The sequence below is a fragment of the Amphichorda felina genome (assembly GCF_050947745.1).
Source record: "Amphichorda felina strain 45539 chromosome Unknown scaffold_8, whole genome shotgun sequence".
Lineage (NCBI taxonomy): Eukaryota > Fungi > Ascomycota > Sordariomycetes > Hypocreales > Bionectriaceae > Amphichorda > Amphichorda felina.
This window is the reverse complement of record NW_028145042.1, coordinates 2,571,500-2,587,119: the sequence shown is the minus strand read 5'-3', so window position 1 is coordinate 2,587,119 and position 15,620 is coordinate 2,571,500. Positions and strand designations below refer to the sequence as shown.

At 54.4% G+C, this 15,620-nt stretch overlaps 5 protein-coding genes across 5 annotated transcripts; 2 read left to right on the top strand and 3 right to left on the bottom strand.

Annotated features, from left to right (window-relative positions):
- Positions 1–1,101: 1,101 nt before the first annotated feature.
- Positions 1,102–4,621, bottom strand: ACO1O0_008477 (uncharacterized protein; the record flags this gene model as incomplete). Its single annotated transcript, XM_083197841.1, is given in 8 exon segments — positions 1,102–1,980; positions 2,028–2,554; positions 2,620–2,709; positions 2,771–3,257; positions 3,317–3,708; positions 3,759–4,199; positions 4,261–4,378; positions 4,391–4,621. 8 exon segments carry the CDS (start codon positions 4,619–4,621, stop codon positions 1,102–1,104), a joined length of 3,165 nt encoding a protein of 1,054 aa, XP_083047309.1.
- A 2,374-nt stretch (positions 4,622–6,995) lies between these two features.
- On the top strand, positions 6,996–8,018 carry ACO1O0_008476 (uncharacterized protein; the record flags this gene model as incomplete). The annotated part of the gene is made up of 4 exons (XM_083197840.1): positions 6,996–7,275; positions 7,339–7,432; positions 7,498–7,565; positions 7,627–8,018. The coding sequence occupies 4 exons, from the start codon at positions 6,996–6,998 to the stop codon at positions 8,016–8,018; spliced, it is 834 nt and encodes a 277-aa protein (XP_083047308.1).
- Positions 8,019–8,141: 123 nt separating this feature from the next.
- ACO1O0_008475 (tRNA-guanine(15) transglycosylase-like protein) lies at positions 8,142–9,296 on the bottom strand (the record flags this gene model as incomplete). Its single annotated transcript, XM_083197839.1, has 2 exons — positions 8,142–9,054; positions 9,109–9,296. The coding sequence occupies 2 exons, from the start codon at positions 9,294–9,296 to the stop codon at positions 8,142–8,144; spliced, it is 1,101 nt and encodes a 366-aa protein (XP_083047307.1).
- Positions 9,297–11,924: 2,628 nt separating this feature from the next.
- On the bottom strand, positions 11,925–12,831 carry ACO1O0_008474 (uncharacterized protein; the record flags this gene model as incomplete). Its single annotated transcript, XM_083197838.1, has 2 exons — positions 11,925–12,590; positions 12,688–12,831. 2 exons carry the CDS (start codon positions 12,829–12,831, stop codon positions 11,925–11,927), a joined length of 810 nt encoding a protein of 269 aa, XP_083047306.1.
- Positions 12,832–14,091: 1,260 nt separating this feature from the next.
- Positions 14,092–15,567, top strand: ACO1O0_008473 (mitochondrial 37S ribosomal protein bS1m; the record flags this gene model as incomplete). The annotated part of the gene is made up of 1 exon (XM_083197837.1): positions 14,092–15,567. One exon carries the CDS (start codon positions 14,092–14,094, stop codon positions 15,565–15,567), a length of 1,476 nt encoding a protein of 491 aa, XP_083047305.1.
- Positions 15,568–15,620: the final 53 nt, after the last annotated feature.

Here is a 15,620-nt window from a genome sequence, read left to right as displayed (position 1 = left end):
TTATCCGGGCCAACGGACATTTTCCTAGTTTGCCTGCACAATGTAAGAATATAGTACATAGTGTAACACTGTGTTGGCCCGTCAGACATCGGACCCGCGTCGAGGCTGACAGGCGTCTCGCGATCCTTCAGCTATGTCGATCACCACGGCAGTTGGCGAGCACAGGTCAGCAGGTAAGCATCCCCACGAATCCATCGGCTCTCTGCCTACCGATACGCCCATAACTCGGTACAGATAGTCGATTCAAGCCTATCTGGTTGGGGGCCGAACACTGATGGCACCCCACAGTCCGGAATGGGTTGTACCATGTAATACTACTGCTACTGGCATTTCGCACCGCGAGGCCTGTAGCGATCCCAGCCTCTCTGCCGGCCGTTGCGACGCGGACACAATACCGTCATAGATATTTTTGCATTACCCGCACATATACATGCAGTGTCCAACTCGGCTAGGGATTCGGGGACCCTCTGTGTTGATGATGACACAGGGTTCTGGGCGGCCCATCGGAATACTACATGTACCAGGCGCATATCCGTATCCGTACCTACACCGAATTTCCACCGCCGTAGTCCTGCATCAGCCAAAGATGCAAACACGCAGTACCGATACTACCGAGGTCAGCAATACCAGACAATTCACAGCCTCTTATGTGAGGCAACACCGGAACCACCCGAATGCACGGTGGTCTCGGTCTCACATAGTCCTCCCTGGCAGGGCGGCAACACGGCAGGACAGCAATGAGCACGGCGAGGGATTCCGCCTTGTCTGCAGCGTCTGCTGCCTGGATCCCCTGTGCTGCATATCACTGTCAACATGAATGGGGGGGCACAGCAATGACACCTGCGCAATTGGATCAATTGCCGCCGGATGCGGCCGAAGAACAGCAAGCTGCACAGAAGAACGACGTTGGTCGACCATTGGGAGTTGGCTGCCAAGGCCGCGTAGATATGGGTCAATAACCGCCGTGATGAGTTGATAACATGGATCTTGGGCTGTTGGCTCCTAAGAAGCAAACCAACACTTTTTGTACATGGATCGATACCAGTGAGTACCAAACTACCAACAGGGATACTCTAAGCGCCGCCATCCCAACCGCATCCCTCAGAATACATCGACAGCATATCTCTCGCGCAGAATCTCCACCCACCACTCATCCACCTCGGCATCCGCCCTGGACCCTCCATCACCTGACTCCCCGTAGATGCGCCGCACCGTTCCCTTGACCCCCAGACTGATAGCCTGGCTACCGCACACGTACACCCTCGCCCCGCGCTCCCACAGGTCCATGAACTCGCCCCTCTCCGCCCACACCCTGTCCTGCACGTAGCCCTGGAACCCCTCGTCGGCGCTGCCAGGCTGTGAGTACGCATATCTCACGTCGACGACGTCGCTGCCGATACCATCGGGCACCGTGTAGGGCTTGTGCTTTGCGCTGCGGCATCCGATGTAGAGAAGAGCCGGCCCGAGACGGAGCGTGGGGTCCCGGCGGAGCTGCTCGGCCCTATGGGCAACGAATCCTGCAAAGGGAGCGACGCCGGCTCCGGCACAGATCATGATGATGGGGGTGGTGAGATCTGTAGGGGGTCGGAATCGCGACTGTCCGGGTCTCACGGCACAAGATAGAGAGTCGCCGCCCTTGAGGCTGGCTAGGTGATGAGACGCAAGTCCACGGATGTGTGCCTCTTCTTCTTGACCGCTGGCGCCGGGGCTGGTGGTCTCGCGGCTGATCAGTGACCATGTGAGCGTGCAGCGCGATGGGGATACCAGGGGCGTTGAAGATATGGAATAGGGGCGTGGCCGAATTGGTGGGAGTAGAGTGGCTAGCTGGTTGAGAGAGACCTGGATACCTGGGTACGCCTCGAGGAACGACAGGACCGACGGTCTTCGGGTTGCGGGTGTCTCGGCAAAGGTTCTGCTGATAGATTCTAGGACATCCTTTTCCTCCGGAACATTACAGGCCCCGAGCAGGGTTTCCAGTTGCTGATATATGTCAGTCCTGCACCCTATAATCTAGCGTGGACACTTACCTTGATACTCGTCGGCTGGTTGAGCTCGTGGTCCAAACTGAGCACCGACACGAGGGGGCTCTTCTCGTCGTGGTTTAGCCTCTTCATGACAGTAACAAGTCTCTCAATGTCTTTTTGAGAGTTCCGAGGATAAACATCCAAGTAATCCCCGACCTCGTACGTGACGCCCTCGGGAAGCTGGGCCTCCATGTGGTACTTTGGGCGATCCTCTCCCTCTGTGAGCTGCCTCACCTCCTCAACTACGGCCAGTGTGGTAGGTGAAGGACTAGAAGCCTTGTTAACGGTCCCATTGGGAAGCTTCTCGAGCTTGCTAACACCGTTAGCAACATTCATGTCGATGCTCTGGGTGCCAAAAATGCTAGATACCCCTGGCCAGAGGTGGTCTGCTTGCCAGGTGTCAAAGTCGCCAATCATGTTACCCTCTCCGGCATCTGCCATGCCTCTAGCAGCAATGGCTTGAGCGCCCAGTTTCTGCATGGAATCGTAGATATGAGCGGGGATAGCTTGGAATGTTTCCTTCCATTCACCTGCAGATCATTGTCAGCTTGCCTCTCATGTCCTTGCCAGCAGCAACAATATCTGAGCCACTCACGATTGCCACATCCGAAAACACCATAAGAGACGCCGTCAAGGCTTCCCTCCTTTTGGCCATCAAGCCACTTGATGAAGCCGGCCGCATTGTCTGTTTCACTCCCGTTAACCCTGTGTTTGTCGAGGAGTAGATATAGAGAGATATGACTGACCTGGTGGTTGACCCTCATAGTGCGTGGAAGAGACAAATAGCACCGGCTGGCCAATGGGAATTCTGTCGACCGCCTCGTTGAGTGCCTTTACCGTGCATTTAAACCCGCGCTGCCTGGCAAATACGGCCAGCCTCTCGGCCAGACTCTCGCACGTCCCCGTGTTGCTCCCGTAGAAGATGGACATGGGCTGCAGGGCACCATCCCCGTTGGCCTCTTCTCCGGGGTACAAGGTAGAAGCGCCGGAGCTGCTATCGCCAGAGCCGTGGAACAGGTCCCGCTGCAGGGAGACGACGTCGGCGCCGCCACGGAGCTTGGCGTGCATAAAGAGGTTGTGCGGCTTGAGGACGGCCGTCTGCTTGGTCGTCATCTTCCACTCGGGGTCGACAAAGGAGAATTCGAGCTTTTGCATGAGGATGGCAGTGGCCATGATGGCCTCCTGTAGGGCGAACTCGCTACCAATGCATGACCGAGCTCCGTGACCGAAGGGCTTGTCATAAGTAGTTAGTGCTAGCTGGCGATGGGGGAGGTCGAGAGGGACTATCTCACCTTGTAGCAGTGGGGCGGGAGCTTGTTAAAGTTCTCATCCAGCATCCTCTCCGGACGAAACTCATTGGCGTCCTCGCCGTATATCTCGGTATCCCGGTGGAGGCCGTCCAGCAGAATGACGCAGCAGTCGTCGGGCTGGAAGAGCCACTGGCCTCCTACAACGGTCGGCTGGTCGCCTTCGGGAGAGAGCGAGAAGCCTGGAGCTGGGGGGAAGAGGCGCAGGGATTCTTTGAGGCAGGCCTTGATGTACGGGAGCTGCACTACGTGGTCGGGGGTCATGGACCCGGTGCCCAGCACCATGTCGACTTCGTGCTGCACCTTGGCATATATCTCTGGGTTGAGGACAAGGAGGGCAAAGGTGAAGGCCAAGAGGTTTGATGTCGTCTCGTGGCCTATCACACATTAGTCACATTTCATCTCCATGAAATAGAACAAGACATACCCGCAATGAGAAAGGTAATCATGTTGTCCGTGATGATCTGGTCCGACAGCGGCTTCCCCGTAACCGGATCCCGCCCCTTGAGCATGGCATTCAGCAGATCCTTCTTTTCATTCGGCTTCGCCCGACGGCGCGCAATGACCTCGGCAGCGACACTATACATGGCCTCCTTGCCCTCGGAGAACTCGCGGTCAGTCCGCCACATGAGCGACGTCAGCCAGGACGGGCGCACGGAGCGCTGCTGGGACTCGGCAAAGGTGGACATCATGGCGTCCACAAAGGGGTGCTGCTGGTCCTTGTAGAATGAGTTGAAGCGCATGCCCATGGCACAGAGCGCGATGGTGTCGAGCGTCAGGCGCGTAAAGTCGCCAGCGACATCAATGGGGGACTCGTCGCCGAAGCGCGCCCACTTGAGGGCCAGCTGGCAGACCAAGTCGTGCATTTCTGAGCATTATCAGCAGGGCAATTCGCGTATAAGATGGCGGCAATCGTTCAGAGTCCTCACCCGCAAACATTCCCTTGATGGACAGCGGCCCAAAGGCCGGCATGAGCACGCGATGTGCCAGATCCCAGCACTCCTCGCCATGGTCAGCGGTAAAGAGGCCCTCGGGCGTCAGGCTCTTCTGGGAGCGCACGAGGCCGACGGGGATCTTGACAAAGTCCTTGCGCGAGCACAGCTCGTGGATGACCTCGTAGCCCGTGGCGAAGAGGCGGTCGGACCCCGCGAGGCGCAGCTTGTACAGCGGGCCGTATTTTTTGCCCAGGTCGTTGAAGCTCTTGATGGTGTTGGACCGGTCCAGGTCGAGCAGGTTGCCCAGGATGGGCAGCGGTGGAGGGCCGGGGATGGGCTCGGTCGGCCGGCTCATTGTGGTGGACTGGTGGTGCTGTCAATGATGGATGGGCCTGGGGAGGAGTGACAGCGAAGACGTTGTCGAGACACACGTCCAGGTGGCAGAGGTCTGATAAAGGCCCAACAGGTATAACTGCGACACTGTTGGCTCAGGCTGCAAGTCGAACCAACAAGGCGTTGGTTTCACGCTCGCTGGCTTACACGGTGTATCTGTCTCGTATCACATGCAGTCGAGGTGTCAGGCTGGCCGCCAATGTCATGGAATCAAGAATGCCGAATGGCATATAGCAGCTTTCTGACCATAGTATTACACCTTTGTGCAAGTCGGGGGGGCACCGGAATGCAGACATATAATAATACGTGTTATCCCTCGTGAACATAAGACATTCCGTGGAAGGGAGCTGGGCCCTGACCACATGCATGTCCACCATGTCCACCACGTCCAGCCAGCCCGTGTGTCCGTGCTCCGCCGAACCCCGGCTTTCCAAAGAACCATTGCGATGATCAGCCCAGGTTCCCATCCAAGGTTCCCAGGATGGCCCACAGAAGAAGCTGCCGGGGCCGCGTATACTCTCCGTGCTGCTACTAGTACAAATGCGTCAAGAGTTCCACGTCCCCGTGTTACCGTGTATTCCATGTTTCCCTCCCCACCCCGTCCATTCAATAGAGGTAGTATGCCGTCACGCCTGATCCTACGAATCCCCCGCCCTTCGATCTTGATCGTGTACTACTGGCAAACGTTGGATTCAACAGTACATGCTGGCTGCCCCAATAGGGAGATTTACCCGACGACAGGGTTGTCTCTCAAGCCGGCTGACACGCGAGTGACACGGCAGACGCCATGATTACTCCTCCTTGGCAGCAAATCCACACGTAACTCGACGTCTCACGGCTGCATTATGGGCCGCAACTGCATATGGGCCGCCAGTGGTGGCTGTAGAATACGACCCTGTGTGTCTGCAACGCCACGGCGAGCTGTCGCATTCATGGCGGTTTGCCAGCGTAAGGCCGATAGGATCCAGGCCCATACATGTACATACATAGTACATGGCACGCACTACGACCCGTGGATGCAACCCAGCACGAAATCCATCTGACAACCAGCATGCAGCATTTGGGGACCTCCTTGCATGCTGCCTGATATTCTGTAAGACGGGTAAGTCATCAGGATTTGCCTGCGTTTATTTCAGTCGCTTGGTGCAACCCTCGGGTGCCATTCAAGGCCACTAAATATACACACATTCATCCATACCTACATACCTACCTACATACCTACCTACATGTAGTTCATGTTGCCACGAACGGCCCCGGAGGGATACAGTCCTATCTTCCTATCGGATCAATCAACCAGATCAAACATCCATGATGCAGATTAATCACTGCATCCTTGACAGCTAGTTCCCTTCTTCAGGGACTTCTTCAACAACGCCCAGTCTACATAGGTCAAAACTTCCCCAGCCCACTCCGCCGCCCAACCGCAGAGGGCTACCGCGACGCTTGCATCCCTTTGCCTTGCCAGATTCTCCGCTTTCGCGCCCCCTTGGACTCTTTTCCGAAGGAGAATAATCGTGAAGCCTGGCATAGGGCTGGGGCAAGCTCAAGTTTTGCACCATGGCAGCCTCGTTGCCATCCTGCGCAGTCAGTCCCCCTCTACTTGAATTCCCTTTGCCGACCGCTGACTCAAACCCCGAACAGCTCGCGTGCTTCAAAGCAGCAATTGTCAAATCAGAGTGCGACCCGACTGACATAGCGTGCACTTGTCAAGATGAGGCCTTCCAGGCGCAGGTCAACGCCTGTGTCAAGGCCTCGTGCACCATCCCAGACGTGCTAAGTATGATCAGCCTCCGGGGTATCGGGAAGAGCACGCGCCTAATCTGTGTCTATCAGCCGCCGCCAATGCGAGCTACACATCATGTGGCGTTGAACCGCGAGTCGACCACAGCTACGTCCCGACCCTCCTCGTCTTCATCGTCATAGCCGCCGTCGTTGTCACCACGCGCGGTCTCGCGAGGCTAGTGGCAGGCGTGAAGTTATGGTGGGATGACTGGGCCAATTTTGTTGCCATGGTATGTGATCACTGTGCAGTATTCCCCCATCCCAAGGAACTGGTCGGATTCCTGACTACCATATAGTTGATCTGCATTGCCTATACTGCCGTTGGAGTAGTGTGTATGCGCCCCCCGTTACCTGATCTGATACTCCATCTTCCCATTCACACATAGACACAAGTATTGACTCGCCATGGGTGGCAGACAAGGAATTTGAGTTTGGCAAGGACATGTGGGCAGTCCAACACGAAAATATCACAAAGCAGCTCCAGGTAACGGGTCTTTTACTATTTCCTCGCTCGTACCCCTGGCTGACTATCCCCCCTGCAGGCATTCTACATCATGGCCATGTTCTACATCATCGCCCGGCTGCTGATCCGTGTGTCCATCATTCTCTTCTACATGCGCATCTTCCGCATCGACAACAAGGCGCGGCGCCTCATGTGGATCACTCTCATCAGTACCATTGTCATGTCCTTCCCACTCATGATGTCCACCATTCTCCTGTGCATGCCAGTCTCCTACTTCTGGAACCGGTGGGATGATATGCACGAGGGCTACTGCGTCAACTCCAAACTCCTCCTGTGGATTGGCTGGGTCGTCCTTCTTGTCAATGACTTCTGTGGGTCCACTGTTACCTTTCCCGACAACTTGTCGCTCAAGTTCCAGGTCTAACATTTGGCAGGGATTATGGGTGTCCCTCTGCCCTTTGTGGCCAGGCTGCAGCTGTCGAGGACAAGGAAACTGCTAGTCTCCTCCATGTTTTGCATGGGTCTCGTGTAAGTGAAGGCAGTCCAGCATTCCTCGAAGGCATTGTTCCTAACACCATGATCCCCCTTTTCAGAGTGGTCGCCATCAGCATCTACAAGCTCACGCTCATTGACTTGTACACACGGGGGGCAAATGCGACTTGTAAGACACACTAGAACGGACTAGTATCCCAGAGAACCAAGCTAACCGATGGCCCGCATAGATGACACCGTCCCCATGGCCATATGGGGTGGCATCGAGATCGACATTGGCGTCGTATGCGCCTGCATGCCCAGCATGCCCGGCCTATTCCGCCCACTCATCGTCCGCATCAAGAGCACCCTAGGCACTAGCAAGGCCTCCAGCGAGGGCTCCAAAGCCTCCCGCTACGCCAACATCAGCGAGTCATCTGACGTCAGCACCAGCAAGAGGAGGCGCTTCTCCTCGAGCCTGCCCAAGTCATTCCACGGCCGCGGCATCTCCAGCATCCAGATGACTACGACGGTCCACCAGAGCCGCGCCCACAATGACTCAGACGGCGAACTGCCGCTCAACAGCCCTCTGCCTGAGCTGAGCCCGAGGCCGGGCGGTGTGACGTCCCAGGCTTGGTCTTAGGGTGATGTCTGCTTGTGATGTTTGCTGTCCGCGGGAGAAGAGGGTATTCAATCTGTTTCGAAAATCATACCATGTATCTATACGACTCTAGGCTCACTTCCATATAATACCCAATGACCATAATTACTCCATCAAATCCACATTAACCATCCTCAACGCGTTCACTGCCCAGCTCGGATAGTCCTTCTTATCCGCATACAAATTCCCAAAGAACTGCCGAATGTACGCAGGGAACCTGTCCTCAATGATGGACTCGCGCACCTCGCGCATCAGGTTCAGTTGGTACCACACATTATGAATCGTGAGCAGGTGCGCCGCAACGGTCTCCTTGGCCGCATTGTGGTGCACAAACGCCCTTGTGATGCCCAACCCGCCCTCACTCTCCGGACGACACGCCGCACACCCGCAGCCGTCCTCGATGGGGCCGAAATCCCGCGCAAACTTGGCATTGCGCATGCTGAAGACGCCGTGGCGCGTAATAGCCGCGCCGAAGCGCGCCGTCCGCGTCGGCCACACGCAGTCAAACATGTCGGCCCCCAGCGCGACGCTCACGACCAGGTCCTCGGGGAAGCCGATGCCCATGACGTAGCGCGGCTTGAGGTCCGGCAGCATGGCGGTGCAGGCCTCGACGACGCGGCAGAAGTCGTCCTTGGCCTCGCCGCCGCTGAGCCCGCCGATGGCGATGCCGGGCGTGTCGCGGGCGAGCATGGCGGTGCAGCACTCGCGGCGCATGTCTAGGTCCAGGCCGCCCTGGATGATGCAGAAGAGGTTCTGCGTGTGCGGGTTCTTGTGCGCGGCGATGCAGCGGTCGAGCCAGCGGACGGAGCGCTCCATGGCCAGGCGCATGCGGTCGTGGTCGGGTGAGGTGGTGACGAGGACGTCGTCGAGCTGCATCATGATGTCGCTGCCGATGGAGTTCTGCAGGGACATGGAGTGCTCTGGAGTGAGCAGCATGGGCGAGCCGTCGTGGGGGCTGAGGAAGCGGACGCCCTCTTCGGTGATGGTGGCTAGGTTCAGGAGACTGACCATTTGGAAGCTGTGAGGGGGTCAGCGTGAGCATCAAAAGGAAGGGTGTCTGAGATTGGCTCACCCTCCGCTATCTGTGAGGATATTGTGGTTCCAGCCCTGGAGCTTGTGAGCACCGCCTATCGCGTCCAGGACGTCCTGGCCAGGCTTGAGGCCAAGATGGTATGTGTTGTTCAGGCACAGCCTACATCCCGTCTCCTCGAGCTGCTCTGGCGTGAGGCCCTTGAGTGAGGCCTGCGTGGCCACGGGCATGAATATCGGGAGCTGGACGGGGCCATGGGGGAGAGTGAGATTCGATGCGCGGGCGCGCGTCGTCTGTGATGGCGGTTAGCGAGGATGAGGAGGAGGTGGGAGGTGAATGAACTCACCGAGCATTTTGAAACAAGCTCAAATGTGAGAGCAGGCGAGTGGTAAATGTTGGACGCCATTCTTCTGGCCGCCTGCATCCTCCTCGGTCGTCCTTTAAAATCGCATGCAAAACACTATGCAGGTCGGGATATAGTTCTTGTGCGTGAGAAAACCTATCGTCTGCTCATAATGTCGTGATGCGGGTTCAATGTTCAGTTCTTGTCCTCTTCCACTGGGAAAACATTTTGCGGTTCTGAGATTCAGGCCATAGGCACTCCAAATGAGGAATAGCGCCCGTGCTGCTGGATCGCGCTGGAGATATGCCCAACTACCCTAAATCAACTTCATAGAGAAACTACACAAACGGGTTCTGCACCAGGACACATAAATTCTAGCCCATCTACATACTATAAATATTTATCACTTTAGATACAAAGAGAAAGACAATAAACTACATTTAATACATTCCCATTGTTAGTGTGATGAAGGAGGAAGGACTTCCTAGTACATTTTCTAAAATAATGGCATTGCAAGTCAAACTCCTCTATATAACCAGCCATCCGAATGCTTCCATAATCTATTTATGACCCTCTAGCATACAGGTACGGCGTTACATTCCAAGTCCTCATCATACCTCCACCAGAGCTGTATCTTAAAAGATAAGCAGCCTCACCATCATCATTTGCGCCATCGTTGAATCCATCCATAGCTTTAATGGTGTCCCAGCTATTCTCTCTGAACAGCTTTCTGAGGGCGTCGGATGCTCTCTTCAAGAAGTCCGGCGTTTCGTCGTGGTAGTGGTACCGCTCGATGCATCTCAAGACCCGATCGCTATCCGGCTTGACAATGAAGTTTGCATCGCCCCTGTCGATTATAAAATCGGCATCTTCTTCGCGACCATGGCCCTCTTTCTTCTTCTTGCATCTATCCCAAGCGGCTTCTACTAGGGTGATTCCTGCATCCACAGCATTATGCAACACTTGACGCCTATCCCACTGTTCCCACTCTGTTGGGCGTAGCTGGATTTGTATCATCGATGAAGCATGCGGCTTGAACTTGGTATCTACAGCTCTCTTCCACCTCCAACTGGACGTAGTGGCGGGCCAATAACCCTCGCTACCGTCGCTGGGGGTCTTGTCAACCCAGAGCCTCCGGTAGCCATCAGCTTCGAGTAGGGACCCGAAGCAGTCGATGATTTGGTGGCTAATAAAGGTACCCCCCCTAGTATCACCGACACGCACTTCAAGGAGGTCAAGCTGCAGGCCAGGAAACAGTTCCAAGATCTCGCCGAGATGGAAATATCGGACGCCATTTCCAAACTCGTCCTCGTGATGATTTGCCCCGCCCATGATATGGCTGATATCGTCTGGATCATGGTTCTGTTGGAGGTTGCCATTCGCAGGACCAATCTGTGAATCTCGAATATTTGGAAATAATTTAAAGCCGATCGGACAATGGTGCACTATCAAGTGTCGAATTTGAGTGATTTGCGCAGGGCTCAGTCTGCCAAGAACATCTATCACGGCCGCATTGCCCTTGCAGAAGACGTGCGTATTGGGGAGCACAAGTGGTGCAGCTTCATGGTAAATTTGACGACAGGCTTGCAGAATGGCCAGGGGGTTCTCCGATCCTTGCCCATGGTTGGTCTGAATACCCCGAACTATGGTAACCGATCGGAAATAAAGTAGGAAGACCTTCTCTCGAATCTCCGGCGGCAGGTCGAGGAAATTAAATGTTGTTGAGCTTGCATGTGGAGGCATGGCTGGAGAGTTTGATTTGGGAGAAAGTATATTACCGAAATGACGGGTTACCAAATTTTAGGCCATTAGAATCAGGCCCACATAAATAGCTTTGGCTATGGAATTTCTGCCCGAGGATGAACTGGAGATCAACGCCTTATAACCCTAACCCTATTATCCGTACGCAACAGTGAGGGGTTGGTTGGGTTGTAACTTGTAAGGCACACCTGCAGAGGCTTTAGCCATATGGTGACCGGAAGTCTTAGTAGTAGCTGACCATGATGCGAGCACGGAGGTCGCGTACATGTCGGTATCAGGGAAAAAGATTCAAGGGAGCATAAGGGGCTCCCGATTGCGTCATAGGTACGTCATACGTGTAGGTATAAATCGCACAAATTCTGACTCGACCTACGCATAGAACTCTTCGGCATTATTGACTGAGAGTTCCAGGTGCTATTGAGATGGCACTTGTAGCACGGAGATACAATTCGAAAAGATTTTATGTAGATCAATTCAGCCATAGTGAGAAATCAGAGTCCCCCAGTTGGATCTCCGAATCCAACAACAAAAGAGTCTATTTTTTCTCTGTTCCTTGAGAAGACTGACAGTTTGTGAAGTCCCCCCATCATCTCAACTTCGACAGATGAAGTTGGGAACTCCCATTTTTCATAGTCCCGCCACATTTCCCGTGTTCGCGGGGACTCTGGGTCTCTGTAAGGTTTACTATACGTATTAGACACAACTTGTATACTCTTCTGGAGAACCCTAGTCTAACTCATGTACTTCCAGGGACTTACTTGAATCTGTTGAATGGGTTTGGGTTAGCCAGAGTAATGAAGCCAGCCGGTGGAGCAAGGTCAGCAACGATTTGCTTGATAGGCTCAGAGACCCATGCAGAAAACACAATACAGTCGTCGTCAACTTCGCCAAACCCTCCGGCCCCAAAGTCACCCATAATCTCAAAGCCTTTGCTCCTCAAAAGGGCCTTGGTATCATCCGTGTACTGGGGGTCTTGTGTCAGTAGTCGGACCGAATCCCCACCAGTCTGTCCATGAAGGCAGCGGATCTCCTCGACAATAGTCAGAGCTGCTGCATGTTGAATCATTTGTGCGTGGACTTCGTCGCCGTCTGATTTCTGTATGTACTTGGGCGGCTCACCCTTTTTCTCCCCTGGGCCTAGTTCTGTCACTTCAGGGGGTCTGCGAGCCATGTCACCCAGGCCGAAACAGACGACTTTGTTCACACCGGGGTTGGCGGTTAGAATCTGTCCAATCTGCCGCTTGAAAGACTCGCAGCTGATACTCTCCATCCAAAGGCGTCTCTTCATCTCGAAGAGCCTCATCCAGTCTTCAACATTTCCACGAAAGTCTCGGGCCAACTGGTGCTTCCAGTCAATGAAGTATGAGCAGTACTGCATCTCCTGAGGACCGTCGAAGTTTTCTTGGACGAGTGTCCAGTACTCTCTGTACCTGACGAATGGTTTCCTGTGAGTCGACCTTAATATGGGGGGCACACTCATTAACGAAGACGAAACCATACCAGATTGGCTTTCGTACCCCGAAGAAGGGGTTTTTTACTTGGACCACTGTGCCATCAAGGCATTTGAGAGTAAATCTGTCCAGCGAAGCGCTCTGCTCGAGCTGCCGCTCGATATCCACTAGGTCGTTCTTTGTCCACAGCCTAGCCCCTGCATCGTACATGTCGGACACGTGCTGGGTTCGCCGTCGATATGGCGTGAGACCGTAGTCTATAAGAGGTAGCGGAGACCTGTGCTCATTTGAGCAATTTTTTCCACTTGACATAGTGCAAGGCTACTTCGGTTACGAGAGATGTTGCCAGAAGAAGAGGCTAGAGGGGGGCCAGATATGATGTTAAGAGACAATGGATGGAAAGATGAACAGAGGGGGAGAGGGCGGCACCAGAGATTAAGGGGTATATATATACTTCTTCATCCCTCGTCACCGACCTTGGAATTTTCTTGAGCAAGCTATGCGATCAGACAGATGCCACCCTCCCAGACTGAGCAATATTGTCCAGTCATACATATTGCACGCCAGTTCCGGACCAACAGCATTTGAAAGCCCAATTATCTGCCAGCACATATGTACCCGCGGAGGTGGGTGTGAAATACATCTATCACGTACATGTAATTTAGCAAATCTCATGTGAATCCCGAGTCACTGTAACCAGCAGTCATCGGGTCTCAGGTCATATGGACGTTCTTCAACTATCGAGATTTTATTTCTGCTACAACCTTCTTCATATCAAGGGAACTAATTGTTTAGTCCCAGACAATATCATACTAATGAATCAAAGACTAAGGCGGGTCACGACGTGCAGATGCAAGTCGGTACCGAACATCATCTTGAACACATCCACTTGAACATCATGACCTCAGCCATTTATATGGATTCCAGCTTATATGTCAGTATACGAGAAAGGTTCGGGAATATTATACAAGAGGCTTCCTATTTTTCTTCAATTTGGCAAAGTCAAATGGTGTTGATGCGCTCCATTCGACTCGATATCACTGAGAGTTGACTCATTAATTCAATGTTACTGAAAGTTGCAACGGCTCCTGACCAGACTGAGACGAAGTTCCCAGCAAGTCTTGCGCGCAGAAAATATATACCAAAAATATCGAACACGTCAGTCTTACTAAAATTATTATAACTTTTGTAATCAATTAAATTTGGTTGCCAGCACTCCTACATGTAGTAACTAGTTAGTTAGTACGTAGTGCCAACTTGGATCGATTGAAGCTCGTTTAAAAGCGGCACTGCTCCGTGAATTGACGACAAGGCCGGCCCGCATCATTGATTGGCGCTCAGTCGGCTCATCTTCGGGGAAACCCATGAACCATATTTTCCTATCGCGTAACGTCGAAGCTCAACTCGACAACCAATCGTCCCGTATTCAAACAATTGACGGCGCAACCGCGAGTCCAAACATCGTTCGAGATGGGGGCCCGCACTGTGTCGCCAGGCGGCGCGCTGCTGCGGTCGTCTCGGCTGTTTGCCATGCCCAAGCCCCTCCCTGATATCATCTCGGTCAACTCGAACCAGCACGGGTCCGATACCTCGACGAGACCCTTTCCGCAGCACCAGTCCATCACGTCGCCCCTGGGCTCGCGAGAGAAGGGAGATTGGGGCCTCAAGCGATCCCTGCCCCTCAGGCAGACCATGGCCACCACCACACCTCTGGTGCGCATCAAGGAGCTCGACTCGGTGGAGAAGATCACCGATTACGCCTCCGCCGCCGATCACTCCCTGTCGCTCGAGAAGTTTAGCGAGATGCGAATTGCCATGTCGATTCCTCAAGAAGTCCGAAAACCTCTCCGACAATCTTACTACGGAGACAACGATTCTTCCGCCGCAAACCCCAAATCCGTCTTTGAGGAGGACATGGACTTCACAGTCGCCCGAGGAAACAGTGCCGACGACAAGCGTTGGAAGTTCCGGGGCCCATGGCTGGCTCGCATGTCTGAGGGAGACTTCATGAAGTACCTCGACAAGCACGTCCGACCGAAGCGCGCCGAATTCAGGGCACTGCTCCGGAAGAACCTGGCCGAGCATATCACCAATCGTCAGAACACCAAAGCCCGTGAAGCCGGAGAGCCCTTGCCTCCTCAGGTAGAGGTCAAGGACATCACCGCGGAAAACTTTACACAGCATCTACGCTTACTTCGCGACGATCGCGTCTCGCTCTACGCACTCATCTCCAAGTTTCTCGACCTTGCACCCCTCGGCAAGCCCATCGGCTTCAACGCCAACAGCGGCATTTTCTGGCATGACGACGACAGCTCCCAGATCGGCCAGAGCCCGTACGGTACCTCTGGTCCGCCCCCGAGCCACCCGTCGGCCGGTATCAGCTACCTACGAACAAACGCTGTCATGGACAACCACTCTGTCTACGGCCCACAGGCCCACCGGGCGCCCGTCCTGGCGAGAATCATCTCGCCTAGATTTGGCGCACTGCCTGCCAAGCTCGGTGTTGGCGGTTTTGTTGCCAGCGTGCCCGTTGGCAACAATGAGTTCAATATTCGCCACGTGAGAGGCAGGGGTGCCGACAAGAAACCTCTCAACGGCATTTCCCACATAGACATCAACACGTTCGGTGGTGCCAAGGCCTACGTGGATCCTTACACGGCCAGCGTCGACCCTGAGGGCAAGGTTGTGGTCAAGGTGCGCGAGGCCGGCGCGGAGGCCCAGGTCGTAGCCAAGGAGTCTAAGGGTCAGTCGACCATCTACAACAATGCTCCGCTGAAGCGTAACATTCCCGCGCCTCCGCAGTGGCGTAGCGGGTTAGAGAGCGAACGTATGGAGAGGGTAGCAGAGGAGGTGCTTGAAGAAGGCCTCGAGGCGTCTTCCGCGCAGGAGAAGGACATCGTGAGCAGCTCGAGCAGCTATGGGCTGGACCCGCCTACGAAGCAATAACTTCAGTAGGGGATTGATTGCGCCTGTATGATGAGAGGAGGCTGCCCTTCATA